This window comes from Sitophilus oryzae, unplaced genomic scaffold (assembly GCF_002938485.1).
Source record: "Sitophilus oryzae breed Bouriz unplaced genomic scaffold, Soryzae_2.0 scaffold_1740_pilon_pilon, whole genome shotgun sequence".
Lineage (NCBI taxonomy): Eukaryota > Metazoa > Arthropoda > Insecta > Coleoptera > Curculionidae > Sitophilus > Sitophilus oryzae.
The window spans coordinates 542,779-569,393 of NW_022146436.1; the positions used below are offsets into that span (position 1 = coordinate 542,779).

The following is a 26,615-nucleotide window of genomic DNA, read 5'->3' on the forward strand; positions in this document are numbered from 1 at the left end:
AGTTGATCGTATGGTATATATTTTTACAAAATTGTTATGGGGTATACTGGGTGCGTCTCAAAAGTGGCTCACTCCTATAACTTTATTTTTTCAGATAAAAACGAGATTTGGTATGTTAGAATATGACATAAATTAGGATTGATTGACGTATTCAATTGTTTTCGGTCACCTCCTGTTTCACCGGAAATGACTTCACCTTTTGGTTTTTAAATGACACCCTCGGTATTTTTTTGCTTTATTCGATAGAAAATAATGACATATCATATGTCAACTTTTGACATTTCGCATATGGCTTATTTGAAATTGGGCGCATTCAGTAAACACACCGGTTACTCCACCGGTGCAAAAAATTAAAGTGAATGCCGGTAACTCACCGCTTGTGGTCACCGATCACTTGAGAGCCTACCGTTTTTTGTTTCCGGTTTATTTAAGTACCGATAACTTAATCGTTCAATGAAAAGTTATCGGTAGGTCTTTACCAGTTAATACCAGTGTGTTTACTGAATGTGCTCATGTAACATTCGGTTCATAACGACAATTTGACTCGAAATACCAAGTCTATGGTATCAAATTATTCGTAAAAAAATGCTTTTTCCAAATATGCTAATGTGCCACCCTCGTTCCGAAAAAAATTGAGTATTAAAATACGATTTGGACATATTTTAACCGGCCAGGACAAGACACTAAAAACATTAGACGATCAAATCTATTTTTCCAAGGTTTCTTGATTAAAAACTAGTGTTTTTAACAAAGCCATGGCACTGTAGATTGAAATTTATTGTACGATTTTTTAAGCGGGAATATCAAAAGTTGACATGTCATATGTCATTCTATTCAGAGTGTCATTTTCTATCGAGTTTCTATAAGAGTAAAAGTTGCTTTGTTATACCATTCACATTTAAGATACTGTTTTTTAGGGTTCCGTACCCAAAGGGTAAAAACGGGAACCCTATTACTAAGACTTTGCTGTCCATCCGTTAGGACTTTACGCTGCTATGACGTTGGAGCCGTAGTAAAGCAGGTTCGAATCTTAGTCAAGGCGACTTTTTTTTAATCGTTTTTTTTTTAATTTTTACATATTTTTACATATTTATTTTTACTTTTTACATATTTATGATTGATTAATACAATTTTTAGTAATGTGTTTCTTCATTTTTTTAAATTACTTACGCGCAGTCAAAATTTCAGCTAAATCGAAAAAAAGTTTATAATAATATAGTGTCTAATGTTGTATAGATAATGAATGTACTTGACCAATTTTTTATAGTGATGGGAAAAACCGATTAATTTCAATAATCGAGTACTCGACTTCCAAGCGATTGCAATAACCGAGTGATCGCTCGAGCGAAATATCATTCGTATTTAAAAATACGGTTTTTCACCCGTCGCTTGTTGTAAGTACTCGTTAACGCCAAGCACCAAGCAGTAAGTTGCATGCGCAGGGCACATATTCTTTCGGTGATGAATGACAAGTAGCAAGCGGCGAGCGATTCCCTTGATCGCTTGATTTAGTTTATTTTAAAGCATTGTCGATGTAGGTCGTAAAATGTCCCTCGGATACGCAACGGGTAAATATATATACGGCGTCGTATAAATTTGCTACCTGCAATGTATGTAGAAAATTCGCTCGGCTTTTTATCGAGTATATCACATTAAAATCGGATTTCAATTTATTTCATTCTATGATCGCTTGCGTTCGTCGCTTGGTCACTTGCATCGCTCGTTCATAATCGAGCGATATCGGTAATCGAGCGAATTTTCGCTCGAGTTATCCCATCACTAATTTTTTAGTCTGTATCTTCGTTATTTTGCTGTGAATCTAAATTTTTACGATTGCAATAGATAGGTAAAGACCAAGTATATCTCAACAAAGCCTCGGACCCGGACTGTCCGAAACGTAGACGAAAATTGGTAATTAAACGGACTTTACGAATTGGAACATGGAATATTCAAGGGATCGCAACAAAGAGAGAAGTATTTAAAGAAATGGAACGGTACGATATGGATATAATAGCTCTAACAGAGACTAAGAAAAAAGGGAAAGGTACAGAAGAGAAGGATGGATATGTGCATATACAGGGTTGTTCACCACATACGACACGGAGTATTGAAGGTAAACGACAAGATTTTTACAAATTGTAAGTTTTGGGTTCGTTGAAGGACTGTTAGAGCTACAATTTAAAAATATTTTTACAAGATACAGAGTGTGCCAAATAAGTAAAAAATATTATAGTTCTATTTTTTTAAACAGAACACCCTGTATATTATTCTATTTTTGGATTATACGATTGAAATAAAGGTAAATTTGATTAAGGTTTATCACACTTAAACCTTACCGTTTTTGAAATATTTTCAATTTTATGAAATTGAAGTAAAAATTTTAAGGCCTAATTTCTCCAAGGGTATCAAAGTTTTTAGTAGTAAATATTTACTGAATATTATTTATTGATCAGATATTGTGTTGCAATAATAAAAATTTTACTATCTTATACAGAGTGTCCAAAAATTTATATTAAATAATTACTAGCTTTAAACGGCAATAACTTGTTTAATTTAAATGGAATACCTTGTATATTTTACGTGAATCATATGCACAATTTAATTGTCTATCATATTTTATTATACAATTTTTTACCTATCTCTTCAAGTTTTCGTAGAAAATGCATTTTCCTATAATTGAGACCTCATTTATCACTATAGCCATGGATTCAGACACTCGGACTTTTTTAAAAGCAACATACATGTACAAAATGTACAGGTGGTAAATATTGCAAGCCCATTGGTATACAAAAAAGAACTATTTAAATATTTGTAAAAGAGTATACCAATTAAATACACCACCATTATTTCCGACCAAAAATTAGTTAACTACATACTTTTAAATTGTTTTAATTAATAAAGTATTCTAAATAAATGTGGATTTGGCTCAGAAATTAATATATTAATAAGTTATAAAAATGAACGTCTCTGTTTTTATAAATAAGCATTCGTCAAAAAATGAAATTTAAAATGAAAAAAATTATAAGATGTTACTTTTTACCACACTGTTTAATAGACACACAAAATTCAGTTTTTTAGTATTTGGAGCAATTATTATTAATCAACGTAAACAGTCAATTAATGTAGTTTGAATACTGGGATCATATTAATTGGTCCTCTTTAAAAAAATATTTAAACAATTTTTTTTTATTTTTTAATGAAATAAGCGAACTATATCGACAATATTAGTACCTGTACTCATTGAAAATTTGTTACGTCTTTAAAAATAATCTAAGATGTCAATATTCCATGGGTATAGTGATAAATGAGGTCTAAATTATTAGTAAATGCATTTTCTACGAAAACTTGACAAGATGGATAAAAAATGGTATAATACAATTTAATAGACAATTACATTGTGCATCTGATTCACGTAAAATATACAGGGTGTTCTATTTAAATTAAACAAGTTATTGCCGTTTAAAGCTAGTAATTATTTAATATAAATTTTTGGACACCCTGTATAAGGTAGTAAAATTTTTATTATTGCAACACAATATCTGATCAATAAATAATTTAAAAATTTTTACTGCAATTTGATAAAATTGAAAATATTTCAAAAACGGTAAGGTTTAAGTATGATAGACCTTAATCAAATTTACCTTTATTTCAATCGTAGAATACAAAAATAGAATAATATACAGGGTGTTCCATTTAAAAAAATAACACTATAATATTTTTTACTTATCTGGGACACTCTGTATCTTGTAAAAATATTTTTAAATTGTAGCTCTAATAGTCCTTCAACGAACCCAAAACTTACAATTTGTAAAAATCTAATCGTTTAGCTACAATACTCCGTGTCGTATGTGGTGAACAACCCTGTATACAGTGGTGTACCAAAAGAGGAGCGAGCCCGCGGTGGAGTATCACTAGCAATTAGGAAGAAATATAAGAAATTTATAAAATCTTGGGACCAAATCAACCACAGACTTTTGCAGGTGGATGTTGATGTGAGAAATCATTCTTTGGTAGTTATAGCAGCCTATGCCCCAACTGACGACGCCCCAGCCGCCGAGAAGGACACGTTCTTTTTTGATTTGACGACAGCATTGGAAAAGATTGGAAGTCGAAAGGAGGTGATTCTAATTGGTGACTTAAATGGCAGAACAGGTTTTAAATTAAATGACCCAGTAGTAGGACGGTACGGAGAACACATTGCAAATAATAATGGTGAAAGACTTATTCACTTATGCGAACGACAGGCACTCAGGATTGCTAATGGATGGTTTCCACATAAAGATATCCACAAATATACATGGACGCAACCCACACGAAATCTAAAATCGTTAATTGATTATATAATTGTTAGGCAGAATACTCTACTGAAAATTTCGGATGTCAGTCATGCATGGTGATCATTTCTTGGTAGTAGCAAAATCTTATTTTCCCTACAAACAAAAAATGCAATCAAATGGATTGCCTGAGAAAAATGGAACTCTATTAAGTAACGTCAAGTATAATATCGAAAGTTTGAGGAATGACTCAACTAAATTCTTGTACCAGATGAGACTAGCCACGAAATTAAACAGAATAGGACAAGGATCTCCAAATGATATGTACGAAGGTCTGAAAACGTGCATACATGAAGCCACAAATGAGGCTCTTGGAGAGAAAATAGTCTCCACGAGATACAGAAAAGATACACCTTGGTGGAGTGAAGAACTAGGAAAGATTGTAGATGAAAAGAAGGCTGCTTATGGGAAATGGTTAAGTACACAGAGCACTCAAGACAGACTAATTTATAATGACAAGAAGAGAAGTGTACAGAAGGAAATAATAAAAGCAAAGAATGAGTACTGGGAAGAAAGATGCCAAGAAGTCAACTTAGAAGCTGGAAACACAAAAGCAAATAAAGCATGGAAAATTATCAACGGAATGCGAAGGCAACATAAAGATACTGCAGGGATGAATATTATTCCGATCGAGGATTGGAAGACTTATTATCAAAATCTGTTGACGGAAAATAGAACCGAATTCATACAAGATCATGAAAGTCATCCTGTTAATCCAACCAAACCTGAGCATCCAACACTAATAAGCTCTGCAGATGTAAATAAAGCCCTCCAACAAATGAAAAATGGCAAAGCCCCAGGTTTGGGAAATGTTTCAGTAGAACTTTTAAAGGCTGCCCCCTCAGCAGTTTTGGAAATTCTGGCAGATATTTTTAGTAGATGTTTAAATGGAGAAGACCCGCCCAAAGAATGGAAAAAAACGATTATTACGTCCATATTTAAGAAAGGGAGCCGACACGACTGTGGAAATTATAGAGGAATTAGTGTCATTTGTACTGTTGCTCGACTCTATGGCAAAGTACTAAAACATAAGATAGAAGCACAAATAACGGAATCGGAAGAGCAAAATGGTTTTAGACCGGGACGCTCATGTACTGATGGCATTTTCACTCTTAAGCATCTAATCGAAAAAGGGCTAGAAAGGGGAAGGACGGTCCACTTGACATTTATTGATCTACAGAAGGCATACGATACAGTCCCACTGAGTAAGTTGTGGATGTCAATGCAAAATTTTGGTATCAGTAGTTGGTATGTCCAAGCAACAAGAAAATTATACGAGGGTTGCAGTAGCACAGTTAAACTTGGAAACAATATTTCCCAAGAATTTCTTGTGAATAAGGGCTTAAGACTATTTGGAGGAAGTACTGAAGTGTTGGAAAATGAAATGCCGTGGAATGGGAATCCCATCAGGAAAAGACACTTTATATACCTTACTCTTTGCCGACTGCAGTTATATGTTTAGAAAACTGCATGAGGAATATTCGAAATGGGGCCTAACAATAAACACAAAGAAGACGGAGTACATGGTAGTGGGTGATGACGAACGTGAGGATTTGGATGTAGGAATCGGCACAATTAAAAATGTCTGTACATTTAAATACTTGGGCGTCACTTTTACAACAAATGGAAAAAGCACTCAAGATATTGCAAATAAAGTTGGTCAAGGAAAAAGAGTTATCGGTCAACTTAACTCGTTGTTGTGGAGTGACAAGATTTCCCAAAAAACAAAAATTCTACTTTATAAAGCCATTGTAGAGAGCATTACCACTTATGGCGCTGAAACGTGGGAGCTAAACAAAGAGAAAAATAAGTTGCTGTCTCTTGAAATGGATTTTTGGCGAAGAAGTCGCATTTCAAGACTGGAACACATCTGAAATCAAAGAACACGAGAAATTATAGGAGAAAAAGAAACTATCCTCGACGCCATTGACGGCAAAATACTAAGTTGGCACGGACACCTCCAACGAATGGATGATAACCGATGGCCGAAAAGAATTCATTCATGGACACCAAGTGAAAGGCGAAAACGTGGAAGACCACCTCGAAGATGGAAGCAAGGCGTAGTTGACGCTATGAATTCTAGGGGCCTCCAGGAAGAAGACTGGACAGACAGAAATCTGTGGAAGTTGAGAAGCGGGAGACGACGAATGTCGTAAAAATCCGCAATATATATATGATATTTACAAAAAATGCATATACTGTGTTTCTCCTTGGGCCAACCGAAGTGACCGATAAACGTTTATTGTTCATTGAATTTCTGCTGTAATTTTTAATGCATTTAAAACATGAAAAATATCTCACGACCAAAGTATACTTGTATCTAAATGGTGTAGAAACAATCAAAACAAAGAATTTGAAAGCCTCTGGAAATATATTTCCAAGACTACTCTCCATAAATTATTTTATAATCGCAATTATTATACGTATTATTAATGAATAAATAATTAATAATTATATTATTAATTATTTATTCATTAATAATACTCATTATAATTTACTGCAGAATTTTGTGGGCACCACAGCTTTTGATGTGAATGCTCCATTTGACTGATTCTACCAGCCCCATTTCTTACACGTAAAGGGTTTAATTTCAGCTTTCAATTCAATCAACAATTCGATTTAATTAATTTCGATGTGTTTGGTTTCATTTAACGATGCTATTCTGCGGAAACTGTAATACTTAATAATATTTGACATTAGTTTTCAAGTTAGCATTTATAGATGTGTAAAATGAGATTATATCAAGTCTGGAAATTACAAAATTTTCGTTTTAACATTTCAAAATCAAAACTTTATAATTGGGACTCGGAATGGTATGAGGTACATTGTGTGTATCTCGATTTTTTCTTAGAATTGAAGGAAGAACCGAAATATGCAATAATATACAGGGGGTTCCATTTAAAAAAATGAAACTGATGTGCCACGAATTTATGATCGACCCTGTATTTTTAAATTTATTACCCGCTAATAGATATTTAAAAATCCTATAACTCTTATATTTAACTTTTTGCGGTACCTGTATAAAACTTCAGCAGTCGCACTTAATTTATGTTGACGTTAGATCAACATATTTTTATTCATTCAAATATTGACTTAGACCTGAACCTAAGACCTGGACTATTCTAAAATGATAACTGATCTTCTTTTTATAGATTTGATGTCGAATCAAAACATGGAGCATTCTATACAGGAGGGAGCATTCAGTGGCTTGAGGACACTTTATATTGTCAAACAGAATCTGTTATCAATTTATTTGATATCGAGACAGGAACTGTTGTTAGAACAATTGGTACAGTTGGAGAATTAGAAGAAATAGATACCATTCAAACCTTTACTACAGATGGAGATAAAATTGTTTCTTCACATAAAAGTGGATTGATGAAAGTAAGTATATTAGTTAGTGTTGTTTCAGGTTCTTTTTATAAGGACGTAGATACATATACATATGTAAGATAGGTTAGGTTGCTGGGGTTTGGGATCATGTTTGATCCCTCAATCGGAGGCCTTGGGCCCATTGCGATACCCCTCTATTGTACCAAACCTTCCTCTCATTCTTTCTTTGCGTTAAAGCACTTCCAGCTCGATGATGTTAGTTTCAAGTGACGACATCTACAATTATGCGTACTAGGTTCTTTTTATGTTCTAGTAGTTGTTTTGTCTTTTTGCTATCTACCACTGACCATAGTTTTCGAGCTGTAGCGCAGTCCTCGCGGTGTTGCCACGTCTCTTACTGCTTGGCCTTGATGACAGTTCCTATAGTTGCTGTCCTACATTCGCGAACTTCAAGTTCCAGTGCTTTATGCCCTGGGCTACTCGAGAACGGTTCTGAAAGGAGCTGTGCGCAATAGCTGGTGCCTTCATATGGCGCGGAACAGTTCTGAACTTTATGACTCGATTGAATGGAGTGTGAGTATTGCTTTCTTGAACAGTTCAGAGCTGCACAACTGCGTGAATGGAGGACAGCAAGTGTGTTGGTCAGTTAGCTTCAGTGTGTTGATCGTCACAAGTGGTGGGTCATCTGCCACATTTCTCCCCTGGCCCCCTATTTGGCGAGTCTGTCCTACATTGCTGTGGCCTGGCACCCAGCACAGAGTAGCCTTGACGCAGCCAGGACAGTGCTTCTCGGCATTCCATCACAGTGCATGGTGATGGTTCTTAAAGCGCCCAAGCTGTCAGAGTATCTCACGATATCCCCTATTGATCTATCAGCAATTTTCTCGCGTATACAACTAGCCGCTTCCTTTATGGCGTAAACATCTGCTTGTAGAACATTACAGCTATCCGATAGCCTTAAAGATCATCGGATGTCTAGTTCCTCTGAAAAGATTCCTTTACCTGTGCCTCCTGAAGTTGCGGAAGCATCTGTATAGACTGCTATCTTTTGAGTGTTCATTACTCGGTTGCTTTCCCATTTTCTTCCATTTTTACTTCCGTTCTTCCCATTCTATATGTAAGATAAGTAAGGATAGGTTTAACCGTGGCGTGGTTTGTTTGCTACAGTTAAAATAGTTTCAGTTCAAAATCAAATCTTGAAATTTTGTATTGTATGCAAACTATGTCTAAAATTAATTTACCCCAAAATATGTATAAAAATATATTTAGAAACCATGCAGTGTTTCCATTAGTTGCTTAATGAATAATAAGTAGTCCGGACATCAATGTTATAGAAACTGTTTGGCATAAAATGAAGCAATATTTAAGAAACCACCCTCAACGAACAATTTTTGATTTGCGGACAAAACTGCAGGAAATTTGGGATAATTTTTCTCCTCAAATGTACCAATCTTTGGTAAATACAATGCCATTAAGAGTTCAGGCAGTCGTTAAGGCGAAAGGTGATGTAACTCCGTATTAAACAAAATTTCTTGTTGTGCTGTCCCAATATATAGTTGTCAACAAATTTGGCTTGATTTTGGCAAAATAAGCTATTATCAAAAGTGATTTGTTTGCAAAGTTATAAAAATATAGTAAAATTGTCTAGATCATATTGTAATGTTTGAATTTAGAATAATAAACAAAATAAATTGAGTCGTTTTAACAAATTACTACTTTTATTGCAAAAAAAGTCCTTGTCCCAACATATAGTTGTTAGGGCTCGTATATTTCTATAGTTTCAGATATACTAATAAATAAATAAAAAATATATTTTTTTAGCCTTTCTTAAAAAATTATTAAAAATACTAGAACTGTCCTAAATTTAAAACTATATTAGGTATTTACTTTAGATGGTCTGTACTTACTTTGCTATAAATATCGTAATCTTAATTCATACAGGGTGTTTAAAATTCTACGCCAAACTTTCTAAAATATAAAATAATTTTTCTTCGTTTTCTTTTTTTTAAATGGATCACCGTGTATATTATTTTTTAATAGATGGTGAATTAAAACATTAACATTTTTTATATTTAGAATATTTCTAAATTCTTAACAGTTTCGCAGATATTCGCGGCTTTATATTTCATATGGCATTTTCCACACTAAAATTTTATCAAAGCCACCTAATGATTTTTCTGTCGCATTTTGCCGTTGAATGCCATATGAAATAATACCGCAAGTATCTGCAAAACCGTTAAAAATACTGCAATACAAAAAATGTCCATTTTTTAATTTTCCATCTAAAAAAGAATTAATATACAGGGTGTTCCATTTAAAAAAAGCATCCCAATCTACTCACACTTTTTTGAGCCACCCTGTAGAAGTTACAATATTTTCCTGAAATATATTCTAGTATATACTTTAGGTGTGGACTTAAACAAAACTCACAAGTTTTTTATTCTAGGAGCTACAGATCCCCGACGCACTATTGCCGGACCCTGTATATCCTAAAATTATCCAAGTCTTTACATATTAGTTTTTCATGCATATTTTAGGGCTCAAACACACCCACCACCTGCACCGGTCGCAGCGACCAGCATTTGATTCAATGTTATTACTGGTCGCAGCTGCGTTTCCTCATAACATTTAATCAAATGCTGGTCGCTGCGACCTGGTCGTCAGTGCGTTTGAGCTCTAAACTTAATCGAATAATATTAACAATGGGAATATAATATTTCCAACGTTATACAAACAAGAGTAACAACAAATAATAAAACTCATACTCAGCCAATTAATATAAGTATAATTACTGAATTCTATACTTTTGTACAGGTTAAGACCAATATAGGAAATAGGTTTCTAAGTTTTAATATAATGCATTTTAATGTATGGAATATATGGAGAGAATTATACCATTAATTAATTGCAAACCCACTCACACAAGAAACATTTGCGTAAACATAGCTAAATTACGATTAACTCGTAAAAGTTTAAACATTATCTATTGCAAATTGAAATAAAATATTTTTCTTAAATATTCTTCTTTCAGTTATGGAATCAGAATGGCGAATTGGAAAAAATGTGGAAATACATCCATAAAGGTCCTTTGGCAAAACTAGCATTAAAAGATACAAGACTAGTATCAGGCGGATCGGATAGTATAGTTAGAGTATGGGATTTACAATATCAAGCTTGTATATTAAGTTTAAAAGGTTGAGTTATTAGTTACAATGAATAATTATAACTTTAGCTCATATAAAACATTTTTTAGGCTGTCAAGGTGTTGTTAATGTTGTTGAGTTTAGTCCTAAGGAAAATACATTATTTGCTTCAGGAGATAGTGGGAAAATATATTGTTATGAACTGGGTAAGTTTCTATCTATGTTTTCGTCATTCAATTTTAGGTGTTTCAATAAAAGAATACAACATTAATACAGTTTAGGTTTGGAACCTTTGGTGTTACAATAGAAAAATAAAACACTCATTCACAACAATACACCAAAACACTGAACTACAGTTTACTCTCAGTTTCATCATTTGCTAAATGATGCTAACATGATTAGCAAAACGCGCATAAAGTGTTTTGGTGTATTGTGGTGAATTAATGTTTTTCTCTGTATACCTTATAAAATTAATTTTAAATTGTAGCTCTAGTAGTTCTTCAGCTAACCCCAATACTGACAATTTATAAAAATCTAATCATTTAACTATTATACAATGCTCTGTGTCGAATATCGTGATAAGCCTATACAGGGTGTCCCAATATTCCGTAGACATAGAACTACTACGTATTTTTGGAGTCAAAATAGGTTCATTGGACATAACTTACCTCTATACAAAAGTGCTTCATTTGTCCGTTGAGGGCATCAAACTTGAAAAAAATAAACACATTTTTTCAGATATTTTAAGAACCGTTATTCCGATATGAATGAGAATTTGGGTGTTTATGTTTTGCTAAGTGCTTTAACATTTGACTTTCAGAAAAAATATGAAAAAAGTACGGGAAGGATGAAAACTACCCCCACCTCTACATAAATTTTAGTATAAATATTTTCCAACTCCACCGACGACAGATTTTCTTTTCATAAAATGGTCCCTCTTGTATTTACTACATTTTTCGTCTCTTCTAAAAAACGCTACATCGCGTAGTTTTTGAGAAAAACTTTGGGAGAATTTATTTTTCCAAAGCAGGTCTACAAAATATATAGAGAGTTCCAATATTCTGTATACATAGAACAATTACATATTTTTTGAATCAAAAGAAGTTAATTGCACATCATTTACTTTTATACAAAACTGCTTATATCTAAAAAACTACTGTATATCCGTTAGAGGGCATCAATCAAAAATAAACCCCAACGTTAATTAAATTAAAATTTCTTAATATTTTAAAGCTTTTTATGAAGTTTATTGTAAAATATAATTTGTGATACTAACATAAAATTCCATTTTTTCGCAAACTAGATTATTAGAGCATAATATATTTTATACGCCTCCATAGCTTGATGTGACAAAAAAAATTGGAAGTCAGCTTCGGAAAAATATTGTTACGGATTCCGTGGGTCCACTAATTTAAACTCACGATAACATACTTAACTAATTTATTTTTCTCGCAATTTACACACAATTAACTACTTATAAAATTCCTTCGCCAATTAATTCACAATTTAAAACGCGGTATTATCAAACTTCAAACTGGTCCAACTGCCAAGCGCGGGCCTTTATATACCCTCTGGCGAGTGTTTCTGGAACGTTCTAAAGAATTCTGTAATATTCTTTTACTTTCTGGCGAATTCGCCAGGTTTTTCAATGCACGTTGCGGTTATGTAGGCAACCAGCAATAGAGTTTAGCGCCACATACACCTTGATAATATTTTTAGCCGACCATACCAACAGGTATGGTAGGCTATTAAGATCGGCAAAAAAAAATTTTTAATTTCACTCAAAATGAGTTATTATTATACAAAATATTTTCATGATGTCTATCTGTCTGTATGTCCGTCTGTCTGTAACACGGTAACTCAGAAACCGCTAAACCGATTTTAACCAAATTTGGCACAAAAATACTGTGGCACATTACAGCCAGAGTATCTGGCCATTAGTTTTTGGTGGGGGTGGGGGTTGGTAAGGGTACGAGAGGGGGTTAAAAATTTTAAAAAAATCGTAACTCCAAAATTACAGTAACTAGCGAAACGCGGTTTTCAATTTAAGATTAGGAATAATATTTGCAACAAAATTTGTAATAACATCAAAATCAGTCAAAGTCGCAGTTTTTGAGATAAAAAAAATTGGAAAAATTCCTTTACTTTGAAACTAAAAGAACTGCCTACCAACTTTTTATTAACATATTTTAGTATGGGCGGCTATATGTGCCTCCCGGCGCCGATTTTTTTTGTCCTCAACAAAAAATGTAGTAAATACGAGAAGGACCATTTATAAAGATAAATCGGTCGTCGGTTGAGTTGGAAAATATTTATACTAAATATAAGTTGGGGGTAGTTCTCACCCTTCCCGTACTTTTTGTTGATTTTTGTGAAAGTCAAGTGTAAAAGCACTTAACAAAACATAGACACCCAAATTCTCATTCAAATCGGAATAATGGTTCTTAAAATATTTGAAAAAATGTGTTTATTTATTTAAAGTTTGGTGCCCCCTAACGGACAAACGAAGTACTTTAGTATATAGGTAAATTGTATCCAATGAACAACGTTATTTACCAAAACACCAAATCAAAATACTCAACTGATCGTAAACCATCAGATAATAGAGCGAGTCTATAAATATAAATATCTAGGAACCCTGATCAACGACAACAATGATTACTCATCAGAATTAAAAACGAGAATTGAAATAGCAAGTAACACCTTTATTAAAATGAAGCAATTCTTTTGTTGCAAAACTTTAAGTAACCACCTTAAAATACGAATGCTAAGATGCTACATATTTACAATAATGCTCTATGGTATAGAAGCTGCCACTCTAACAAAACAAATGCTTAAAAAGATAGATGCCTTCGAGATGTGGCTTTACAGAAGGGTACTCCAGATATCATATGTTGACAGAATTACCAATGAAGAAGTCTTACGAAGAGTCTCAAAAGATCTAGAATTGTCCCAAGAGGTGAAAATCAGAAAACTCCAATATATGGGCCACGTAATGAGAGGTACAAGATACAAGCTTCTACAACTAATTATCCAGGGTAAAATAATAGGGAAGAGAAGCATAGGAAGAAGATGGATGTCGTGGCTTCGAAATCTCAGAGAATGGTTCAACTGTACATCAAACGACCTGTTCAGGGCAGCAGTCAACAAAATAAAATTAGTCATGATGGTCACCAACCTTCGCAAGAAGTCGGCACCTTAAGAAGAAGATCCAGTGAACTTATTTTGACTCTAAAAATAAATCCCACGGAATATTGGGACACCCTGTATAATAATAGTTTTTGTTATGTTGTAAATCATTAATCCTTGCTAAGATAATTTATATTTAAGTTTGCATTATGAAAAATAGTCTGACATATTGACGCACTCAAGAATAATAAATTACTTGTTATTTTTTAGTTAAAGGTGAAGTTAAAAACATATATGACGGACACTACAGTAAAGTAACTGCTATTGCTTTTACACACGATAACCAGCACTTTGTTTCTTGTGGGAGAGATAAAGTTTTAATTTTGTGGCAACTCGGTAAAACAGTAGCTTTAAAAACAATACCAGTGTACGAGGCTGTGGAAGTTGTAGTTAGTTTACCATCGAAATTTAAACTACCTGGATTTAAAGCCGATGCAGACAGTATTTACGTCGCTTCTGGAGGTGAAAATGGTAAGATAATTTGAAATAGGTTATACAGGGTGCTAGAAATTCGAGGCACGAGCATTGGTATCTCGGTGACCATAATAGATACGAACATGGTTAAATTGGGGCAAGTTGCCGCCTTGGGATGTTCACCAAGATACCATCAAAAAAGTTTTAAAAATTTCAAGGGTTGTCGAGTTATTTGGAAAAAACGGATTTTTGTGAAAATCAGTTTTATTTTTTCCTGTGGAATCAAAATACCAATTGCACTTTCTCATAGTCACTTTATCAGGATAATCCAATAGTTTTTTTTAGATTTTCAAATTAGCTGATAATTTGTGAGATACATACAGTACATCTGCTGGATCTGTGTCTATGAAAGGAATGCGGACAAAAAACATTTAAATAAACAGTAATATATTTTATACGTCGATTTGACGAGTGCGTCATCGCAAATCGCTCCGCTTACTCATTTTATTGGCTACTTGCAAATTTGTTGAATTTTTATTGATGGGACGCGTCGTCTATTTTTTTACGAAAAACATCGAGAGAATATCGTTTCCCCTCTCACAGATATCCCGTAGCTACAGAACGAACAGACGTACTGTAGACCAACTTGATTTTTTTAAATACGGACCTGCATTTTTTATTTCAGATTTTGAAAGTAGCCCTGATAAAGTGGCTATGAGAATGTGCAGTAAGTTTTTTGATTTTCTAAAAAGTAACGACAGGAAAAAATAAAATTGATTTTCAAAAAAATCCGTTTTTCTCAAAAAACTCAGCAATCCTTGAAATTGTTTAATTTTTTTGATAGCATGTTGGCGAACATCTCCTCGTACCTCGAATTTGTAGCACTCTGTATACGGGTGATTCACGGACATGGCACGGTAGATGTTCATGGAGAACTGGTGATTTTTTTTTAATTTGGATTTTTGCATAAAGGACGCTTGCTCCATCTGTCTAAATTATTTTCGGCATTACAGTGTTGCCGCTTCATACTAAAAGTGCTAATATCTTTGTTATTTTAAATGAAACACCTCACCTGGTATATTATTACATTTTTCGAAACTACTTTTATATCTGCTAATTTTTCTATTATACTAACCTATATCAATCTCTAATAGTTTTTGAGATAAAGAATAAAACATGTGTAAAATTGCCAAAAACGTGATCTTGAGTCTTGATCTTGAGTAAGCTTTTGTTAAATCATGAATTCGCCATATTGAAGTTAAAATTTTGTTTATAGGTTACGGAAAGTCGACATATTCGATCTGTTTAAATCTAGGGTTTAAATCAACTGATTGAATATCAAACAGGGAGGTCAGAAAAAATAATTATTTCCGTTTGTTATAATATTTTTCAAATTATTGTTATTTTAAATTCAAGCGTATGTATATTATTTAAAAAATCGACACCCAAATAAAATTGCTTTTCAACGATATATCATGTTGGTTAACCTGGTTTTTTCAGTAAAGCCATTTAAAAAGTTGTTTCGTTTAAAGAAAATCGTTACCATAACAAATATTCAAACTTTATAATATATGTTACGGCTAAAATGGATACTTGGCTAGTTTTAAAACTAGCCAGGTAAGGTATTTTGCAAACTAACTAAAAGCGTTGTGATTTTGAAGGAATCCGCCTATTCTTGCAAAATAGCAGACAACCGCAGCTAGTTTATATTTTAACTGGTTAGTATAGTAAACTATTTACAAAATCTGGTTAGGATGAGGATTTTACCTCAGTTTACTCAAATAGCTGCTAGTTTACATAACCAGATAGTTTACAAAATTTATTTTAATTGTTTTTGTTTGTTAATGTACAGTGTTAGGATGGATAGGAAAATATGATAAAATAATAAATTTAATTTTCTTTTAAAAAATTTATTTATAAAAAATAAATTTTTTAAACAAATTTTAAACATAAACTCTTATATAGTACATAACGAAATATTTAGCGGAAAGCCGTATAGTACATTACTACTGAAAAGGTAGATTCAAACAGTCAAAGAAATAAAATAAGATAAAATGAGAATAGTAGAAAATAATATAGATAATTTGGTTATATCGAACATGGTAGTTGCATTTATACAGACGAAATAAAATAAGTGAGAGGGTATAATAATAAGAGTTTTTAACCTATAAATACTTTCAGGATTTGGATTTATTTTATTGCATAATTTCAGTATGAATAGACAAGTACATTGCCGTTGAATAAATAAGTACATTGCAAATACTAAGATTATTATAAACAACTATTAAACTGAAAACTAAATTTTTATCCAATATTAACGTATTGCTCATTTGCAAATGTATATTTATTATTTTATTTGGCTGTTTGAATGCTCCCATATTAGAATAAATCATTTTTTTTATTTTATTTTGCTCCTTTTTTTTATTTTAAGTGACAAAATCACATAAATACGGGTACAAACACAGAAACACAAGTAAGCTCTTCAACATGAAGCATATATAGGCATAATCTCACTCTTAAATTGCAAGGATTTTAGTTCGTAAACTAGCCAAGAATCTTGTTATTTTGGGTGACTGGAGACAAAAATAGAAAATTATGACATTATCCAATACGAATATATAGTTTGCAAACTAACCAGCTAGTTTGTAAACCAGCCGTTGGTCGCCTGCTATTTTGCAAGAATGGGCAGATTCCTTCAAAATAACAGCGCTTTTAGTTAATTTGCAAAATAGCTGGCTAGTTTTAAAACTAGCCAAGTATCCATTTTAGCCGTAACCTATATATTTACATGCTAAATTTTTAAATATGTCATGATAACGAAATTTTTGAAATGAGACTATAATGATAAAACTATTAATTTATAATAGCTCTACTTGAGAAACCGGAAGGTTTAGGTATAGGAACATGATATATCCTTGAAAAGCTATTTTATTAGTCTTGATTTTTAAATAATATGCATAGGGTTGAATTTAAAATAACAAAGATTTCAGTAATTTTATAACAAACGGAAATAAATAATTATTTGGCTTTCCCTGTGTATTATGCAATGAGTTTATTTAGACAGATCGACTATACAGGGTGCTACAAATTCGAGGTACGAGCATTGGTATCTCGGAAACCGTAAGAGATACGAAGATGGTTAAATTGGGGAAAAGTTGCGCTTTAGGATGTTCACCAAGATACCATCAAAAAAGTTTTAAAAATTTCAAGGATTGCTGAGTTTTTTGGAAAAAACGGATTTTTTTGAAAATCAATTTTATTTTTTTTTGCGTTACTTTTTAGAAAATCAAAAAACTAATTGCACATTATCATGGCTACTTTATTAGGGCTATCTGATAGTATTTTTAGATTTTCAAATTAGCTGATAATTTGTGAGATACAGAGGACAATTTAATTTTTTTAAATACGGACCTGCATTTTTTATTTCAGATTTTGAAAGAACTCGGTCTCCTGAGTACAATGATATGCCACACATTTTTTTTTGTTTCGGACATTTGAACACAATTTAATTAAACTAATGTTAAGTCCGGCTCTGTTTTTTAAAATATTTAATCTATTCATCGTTACAATATTGGTAAGCTTTCAAACTTAACAATGACGTGGAGTAAAACATTGAATACGGATAATCAAATGCAATTAAATAATAAAAAATAATATAAAATTATTGGGCATTACTTGACGTCATTTTTAAAAGGTATAAGAAGATATTATGTTCAAAGAGCTATAAATAAGATTGAACGAAAAATACATTAATTTGTGCATTAGGGACGGTGGTAACCCTTTCGAACATGTAGAGAGCACTACTAGTTTTAGAAAAACTAGTTTGTAGAAGTTGATTTATTTTTAATAACTACAATTAATATTATGCATATTATTAGATCGTACACTGAGATTTCAAAATCAGAATAAAAAAAGTTATAAATAATATTTTTAAATTGCTGACCTGGGTAGTACTTGTTTGAATCTTTCAATTGGCACGATTCAATGTTAATTAGCGCTGATCCATATTGTTGCGATGAATATAATCAGATTAAATATTTTAAAAAGCCAGAGTGGGACTTGAAATTATTTTGAATAATAATTAAATAGTTTTGTTATTGTTAAGGTACCTAAAACAAAAAAATATAAAGTGTGGCATATCATTGTACTCTGGAGATCGAGTTCTTTCAAAACTTCAAGTTGGCCTCTGTATCTCACAAATTATCAGCTAATTTGAAGATCTAAAAATACCTATCAGATAGTCCTAATAAAGTAGCCATCAGAATGTGTAATTAATTTTTTAATTTTCTAAAAAGTAACGCCAGGAAAAAATAAAATTGATTTTCATAAAAATCCGTTTTTTCCAAAAAACTCAGCAATCCTTGAAATTTTTAAAACTTTTTTAATGGCATCTTGGTGAACATCCTAATGCGCAACTTTGCCCCAATTTAACTATCTTCGTATCTATTACGGTTTCCGAGATACCAATGCTCGTACCTCGAATTTGTAGCACCCTGTATAGACTTTTGTTAACTTATAACCCAAATTTCACCTTTTAAAATTTTTAATTAATTTTTTTTACCAATGCTTATTCAAGATAATGTTTTTGTCAATTTTACATAATATGTTTTATTTATTATCTCAAAAAATGTTAGAGATATAGGTTAGTATAATAGAAAAATTATGAGATATGAAAGTCGTTTCCAAAACTGTAATAATATACCGGGTGTTCCATTTAAAATAAGAAAGATGCTACGACTTTTCATATGACGTGGCAACATTGTAACTCTCGCGGCAACATTGAAAATAGTTTAGATAGATGGAACTATGCCTTTATGTAAAAACATATATTTATAAAGTAACAATATTGACTCCAAACTGCATTTACTGTCCTCCATTCACGCAGTTGTGCAGCTCTGAACTGTTCAAGAACGCGATACTCTCACTCCATTCAATTGAGTCATAAAGTTCAGAAGTGTTCCGCGCGATATGGAGGCACCAGGCTAACGCACACAGCTCCTTTCAGAACCGTTCTGAGTAGCCCAGGGCGTAAAGCTCTGAAACTTGAAATTCGCGAATGGAGGACAGCAATTCTGTGAAGCCAAGCCGATGAAATGGGTATATAAATCTTCAGAAGGAATTTGCATAAGTCGCTCAATTAGCTATGCTCAAGCCTAGTGCGCAAGCCTGGATTTTAAATTATCGATCGGATAACTAGACCAATAAGAGACTAGACGCTAGCACCAGCTGTTCATTCGTACGGTTCCGTCCAACATCGTACGGCCTTCGTTTGCGCTCCCGTTCGACAATTGGCTAATCCTCAGAGTAAGGGCTAATCGATATTCGGAGTTTTGGAGTTGCGCTGTTCCGACAATGTCTGCCTAACAGACGAACTTACGTGAAATATACATGGACCGGTTATCTAGTGGTCTCTAACTCGGCTTCAATTCCAACACATTGCAGGAATAGGCGATAATCTGTATAATGTGTAAAAATCCCAATTTTCAAAAAAAATTCTACCACTGGTTCTCCATAAACGTCTAACTTGCCATCGCCGTGATCACCCTCTATGTTTGTAATTACGAATTCCTCATTTGTTAAAAAAATAACTTTTATATTATAAATTCATATTTTAGGCGTGATAAAAGTTTGGGACTTACTAAAAGCTAAAGAAGTCTTTGTACAGTCAGATTCTATGGTATCAAAAGCAACAGAAGAGGGTGGGTTATCCATAACCCATTTGATGTATAATAAAAAATCTAAGAGTATAGCAGTTGTAACATTTGATCATAATATTATCATACATAATTTAAAATCATTTGTTTGTTTAAAACAGTTTATAGGTATGTATTTTATAATTGATTATTAGATAGATAATATTTTTAAACATATTTGTTTGCAGGTTTTTCAGATGAAATTTTAGATATTTCATATTTGGGCGAAAACGATACACATATTGCAGTTGCGACAAATTCAAAAGACATAAAACTATATGATAATTCTACAATGAGTTGTCAAATATTAAAAGGACATGAAGATATTGTGTTGTCATTGACTACTTGTAGGAGTAATCATAGTTTATTATTATCATCCTCTAAGGATAACAGTATTAGATTATGGCAATTTGATGGAGCCACTGCAAAGTAAGATCTGTAATTCTATATCAGAAAAGTAAAATAAGATAAATAATAAAATGACTAATTTAGTTGTTGATATAAAGTGCCACATTTTTTATATTTTTTCCCCTATTTTCATGATTTTTAGCAAACTGTATACAGGGTTGTTTGCCACTTACGACACGGAGTATTGTAGCTAAACGATTTAATTTTTGCAAATTGTAAGTTTTGGGTGCGTTGAAGGTCTATTAGAGCTACAATTTAAAAATATTTTTATAAGATACAAGGTATCCCAAATAAAAAATATATCGAAGTTGTATTTTTTTAAATGGAACACCCTGTATATTATTACATTTTCAGTTTCTACCATTAAAATAAAGGCAAATTTGATTAAGCTTTACCGCATTTTAATCTTACTGTTTTTGAAATATTTAGGTTTTTGTGAAAATAGAGTAACAATTTTAATGCTTTATTTCTTTAGGCATATATAAGTTTTTAAAACAAAATATTGTACTGAAGTATTTCTATTTACTAAATTTTGTGTTGTTGTAATAAAAATTATACTACCTTATACACAGTGTCTAAAAATTTATTTTAATTAATTACTAGCTTTACACGGCAATAACTTGTTTAATTTAAATGGAACAACCTGTATATTTTAGGAGAATCAGGTTATCACAATTTAATTGTCTATCAAATTGTATTATATCATTTTTTACCTATCTCTTCAACTTTTCATAGAAAATGCATTTTCTTATAATTTAGACCTCATTTATCAATATACCCATGGAATATTTACATTTTAGATTGTTTTTAAAGATGTAACAAATTTTTAAAGAGTACAGATACTAATATTGTCGATATAGTTCGTTTATTTCATCAAAAAAATAAAAAACTGTTTAAATATTTATTAAAGAGGATCAATTAATATGATTCCAGTATTCAAACTACATCAATTGACTGTTTGCGTTGATTAATAATAATTGCTCCAAATACTAAAAAACTGAATTTTGTATGTGTATTAGACTAAAAGTGGTAAAAAGTAACACTTTAAAATATAACACATTATAATAACTCATAACTTATTATTATATTGATTTCTGATTCAAATTCACATTTATTTAGAACAATTTATTAACTAACATAATTAAGTATGTAATTAATATTTGGGCGGAAATAATGGTGGTATATTTAATTAACGGTATACTCTTTTCTAAAGATTTGGTTTGTATTTTTTTGTATAGAAATGGGCTAGTAATATTATCGTTTTTAGCACCTGTACATTTTGTACATTTGTTGCATTGAAAACAATCTAAAATGTCAATATTTCATGGGTATATTGATAAATCAGGTCTAAACGAAAACTTGAAGGGATAGGCAAAAAATAGTATAATACAATTTGATAGACAATTAAGTTGTGCATCTGATTCTCCTAAAATATACAGGGTGTTCCATTTAAATTAAACAAGTTATTGGCGTTTAAATCTAGAAATTATTTAAAATAGATTTTTCGACACTCTGTATGAGGTAGTATTATTTTTATTATTGCAACACAATAACTGATCAATAAATAAACTTCAATAAATATTTAGTGTTAAAAACTTTGATACCCTTGGAGAAATAAAGCCTTAAAATTTTTACTGCAATTTCACAAAATTGAAAATATTTCAAAAACGGTAAGGTTTAAGTGTGATAAACCTTAATCAAATTTACCTTTATTTTAATCGTAGAAACTAAAAATGTAATAATATACAGGGTGTTCTGTTTAAAAAAATACAACTTTGAAATTTTTTATTTATTTGGGACACTTTATATCTTATAAATATATTTTTAAATTGTAGCTCTAATAGTCCTTCAACGAACCTGACACTTACAATTTGTAAAAATCTAATCATTTATCTACAATACTCCGTGTCGTATATGGTGAACAACCCTGTATAAATATATCTACTTTAACTCAGTTTTTTTATAAACTTTTGTAGTTATAACCACTTAATCCGACGCCAGATTCCATGCACTTGGGAAAATGTTTGCCCTTCTTTCTTTTTTCAGTACATCATATTTTACTGAGCGCGTATTGGCCGTACTCTTCGCACACACGAAAATCGGCACCCAAGGCTAGAATGCCGACCCTAGTATTTATATACAGTTTGCTAGAAAGTTCATAAAAATAGGACTAAAAGTAAAAAAAATATAATACTTTAAATTTGCCAAAAAAAATTCCGTTGCGTTTTTTTGGCATCTGGAGTATATTTGTGCGACCTTCTGATTTATTCCCTCCAAAAAATCCTCTATGGGTATTTCGCCACTGCAAGAAAATCTACAAAATAAAATAGTTATTTTTTGTAAACACTTCTGCGTTAGTCCCAAACGGAAACTACTTGTCAGAAGTTAGGTTTACAGTTATACAAATTTGCCTAACGAACAAAAAAATGCTTAACGTTTCGGAAAGTTTATCTCTTTTCGTCGTCGCGCGTCGGAAGCAAAAAAATACAAAGAATAAAGAAAAAAAACTATTTAAAATATTTAAATTCGACTATTCGAGAACACTTTAGTTTTTTAAAATAGATACGTCTACAAAAACCGTTGACGTTCTGTTAAAATGACATTATATCAAGTTAAACTTCAAAATTAACAATTAATACCTGAAAACAATTACTTAATAAGGTAAAACCAAAAAGCCCCAAACTTTCTGTATGATTATTTTTAATTTTTACGTAAGTATGTTATGTTTATTTATGTTATGTTCTTTAAAATCAAAAAAGCGATTGCCATACATTACTAACATCTATAACAATACATTTATTCTTATTAGATTGTATTAATTTTATTTTTCTTTTAGATGCTATCGCTTCTTTCATTATAATTTTGGCATTATTAAAATTTATTCTGTGCCCTGTGTCCCATAAATGCTGACAAATCTTAGATTTGTGAAAATCTCCCTTTCTTAAATAATCCTTCTGTTTTTATGTTTTTTTCTGATTTATTTACATACCACTGACTTGAATATATATTTCTAGATGCGTAGGCGTTGGAAAAAGACATACCGGGTCTGTAGGATCAGTAACGTTTTCGAATCTCTCCTCAGAATTCTGCGTCTCAGCTAGTCAGGATACCTGTTTAAAACTATGGGAAATTCCACAAGATATAATTAACAAAAATGGGAAAGATCTATCCCTCAATTGTACCCACACAGCTATAGCACATCAAAAGGAAATTAATTCAGTAGCCGTCAGTCCAAACGATAAAATAATCGCCAGCGCATCTCAGGATAAAACTGTCAAATTGTGGAATGAAAGGCTGGAATTAATGGGAGTTCTAAAAGGCCATAAAAGGGGAGTGTGGTGTGTAAGGTAAGGCAAATTTAGACATTTTCCGCAATAGATTTTGATGATTATTTGAAAAACGTTTGTCGTTAACTTGAAATATATTACATTTTTACACACTTAATTTATTTAAATGTTATTATTATGTTGTTATTACGTTGTCAAGTACTTTGAGTGTTATAAAATATCGAGGGGTGCATTGCTGGTTGGAATTACATGTACAGGGTGTCCCACTAAGAATAGCTCTCGGCTGTATCTCGGAAAGTATTAGCCGTAGTGCCTGCGGAAAAAATATTTATAACTAAAGAGGCTATGAGAAATTGCTGGAAAGGATTTTCAAGTTTGTAGAACAACCGCTAGGGAGCGCAACTGCAACAAAAAATAAAAAAATGGAGTTTTTACACAATTTTGCCTAGATAAGGTGTACTATAACTAATAGCTTCATAATCTTCAGTAAATTTGGAATATTTTTTATTAGAACTATTTTCCCCTATCTACCAAAGTAAAGTGGCGGGGGGAGGTTAGATCTGTTTTTACATAAATATTAATAACTCCGGACCGGATGATCGGAATCCAACAAGCGAGGGCTCGGTTAAAAGAGCGTTTCTTACTTTATATTGCACCATATAAACAATAATAATAAGCTTTTGAACGTAGACGCTAGGGGGCGTTGTTTTACAATTTAACAAACACTGCGCTAGTATATGTAATTTTAGCTGATAGTAAAGCGTAATAAAAGCTTAACAAGTCAGCGAAAACCGCATCTTGATATATTTTTTTCAACTCAAAGTTATTAGCAAAATTATAATAAATAAGAAAATATAAGCCCTTAATTACCTTATTTTTCTAACACGGTAGTACTAGCCCTCTTGATTATGAACATTGTGACAAAAAATAAGACAGAAATGATTAGATTATTCTAAAATCGACAATATACCAGAATACCATAACATCAGATCTAATAATATCTAATAATTATTATTAAGATATCAATGACGGTTAATAAGAAACGACGCCTCAGTGAAGTCATGGTAGGCTTTGGAAAAAGGTTGCTTTTGACGTAATAGTATAAACGTCAAAGTGTTATTAGATCAACATTTTGATTGTCTTAGCAGCGTTTTTTCTCTGTTGAAGAAAGGCATTTTTAGAAAAGCAATTAAAAGATAAAAAAAGGCTGCTGAGGCTATCAAAATGTTGATATAATAATATTTGAATGTTTAAACTATCCGTTTAAAAGCAACTTTTTTCCAAAGCCTACCATGAATTCACTGAGGTGTCGTTTCCTGTTCATCGTCATTGGTATCTTAATTATTAAATATTAATACACCTAGTATTATGGTTTTCTGGTTCATTGTCGATATTTTGAATAAAATAATCATTTTTATATTATTTTTTATTAGAATGGTCATAATCAAGAGGGCTAGTGATACCTTTTTAGAAAAATAAGGTAATTAAGGGCTTATATTTTCGTATTTATTATAATTTTGCTAATAACTTTGGTTTGAAAAAGGATATCAAGATGGGGTTTTCGCTGACTTATTAAGCTTTTATTACTCTTTACTCTCGGCTAAAATTACTATAAATATACATCGCATTTAATTTTTTTGAAAAAACGCGCAATGTGTGTTAAATTGTAAGACAATGCCCCCTAGCGTCTATGTTAAAAAGCTTATTAATACTGTTTCTATGGTTAGGTTAGGTTAGGTGCAATGGTACAATATAGACTAAGAAACGCTCTTTTAAAGGAGCCCTCGCTTGTTGGACTCCGATCATCCAGTCTGAAGTTATTAATATTTAAATAAAAACAGATCTAACCTCCCCCCACCACTTTATTTTAGCAGATAGGGGAAAATGGTTCTAACAAAAAGATCCAAAATTTACTGAAGTTTATGAAGCTATTATTTATAGAACATCGTATCTAGGCAAAATTTCTTAAAAATTCCATTTTGTTATTTTCCATAGTAGTTACGCCCTCTAGTGGCCGTCCTACAAACTTGAAAATAATTTCCCGCAATTTCTCATGGTCTCATTAGTTATAAATATTTTTTTCCGCAAGCTCTACGACTAATGCTTTCCGAGATACAGCCGAGATCTATTCTTAGTGGGACACCCTGTACATTTTCGTGGCAGTCGTTGGCATCAGTCTTATGGCAGTCGACTGTAATTATATACTTGGCAGTAAAATGACATTTTGGCAGGACATTTTTTACCCAATTGAGACACCCCTCGAAAACTCCATTAAAAAAAGCTTTGATATACCTTGATATAACTTTTTCTGAGATAACTCTGTAGAGCTTCAAATATCAAAAATAAGCCACTGTCGTTACCCAACTGTTTTATGCGAATGCAGGAAGGAGCGTTGCATCCAGGAATTCACACACCGGGTGCGTCTCAAAAGTGGTTCACCCAGTTCAGATAGTTCAGATAAAAAAACGAAATTTGTTATTTTAGTATATGACATAAATTAGGACTGATTGACTTATTTAATTGTTTTTGGTCACTTCCTGTTTCACCGGAAATGATTACAACTTTTTATTTTTAAATGACATCCTCGGATATTTCTACTTTATTCGATAGAAAATTACACTCTGAATAGAATGACATATATGTCAACTTTTGACATTTTTGCTTAAAAATAAATCGAATTTTAAATTTCAATCTAGAGTGTTAAAAATACTAATTTTTAATCAAGAAGCCTTGGAAAAATATATTTGACCGTCTAATATTTTTTGTGTCTTGTCCTTGCCGGTTAAAAGATGCCCAAATCGTATTTTTAATCAT

At 32.0% G+C, this 26,615-nt stretch overlaps 1 protein-coding gene across 1 annotated transcript in view; it reads left to right on the top strand.

The window, feature by feature from the left end:
* Positions 1-26,615, top strand: part of LOC115881793 (transducin beta-like protein 3) — a 32,648-nt gene that overhangs the window by 781 nt on the left and 5,252 nt on the right. The window contains exons 2-8 of the mRNA XM_030899458.1: positions 7,487-7,718; positions 10,699-10,861; positions 10,921-11,016; positions 14,210-14,470; positions 20,029-20,235; positions 20,295-20,535; positions 23,529-23,861. Coding sequence (XP_030755318.1) covers positions 7,487-7,718; positions 10,699-10,861; positions 10,921-11,016; positions 14,210-14,470; positions 20,029-20,235; positions 20,295-20,535; positions 23,529-23,861 — 1,533 coding nt within the window. The remainder of the gene's footprint in view (positions 1-7,486; positions 7,719-10,698; positions 10,862-10,920; positions 11,017-14,209; positions 14,471-20,028; positions 20,236-20,294; positions 20,536-23,528; positions 23,862-26,615) is intronic.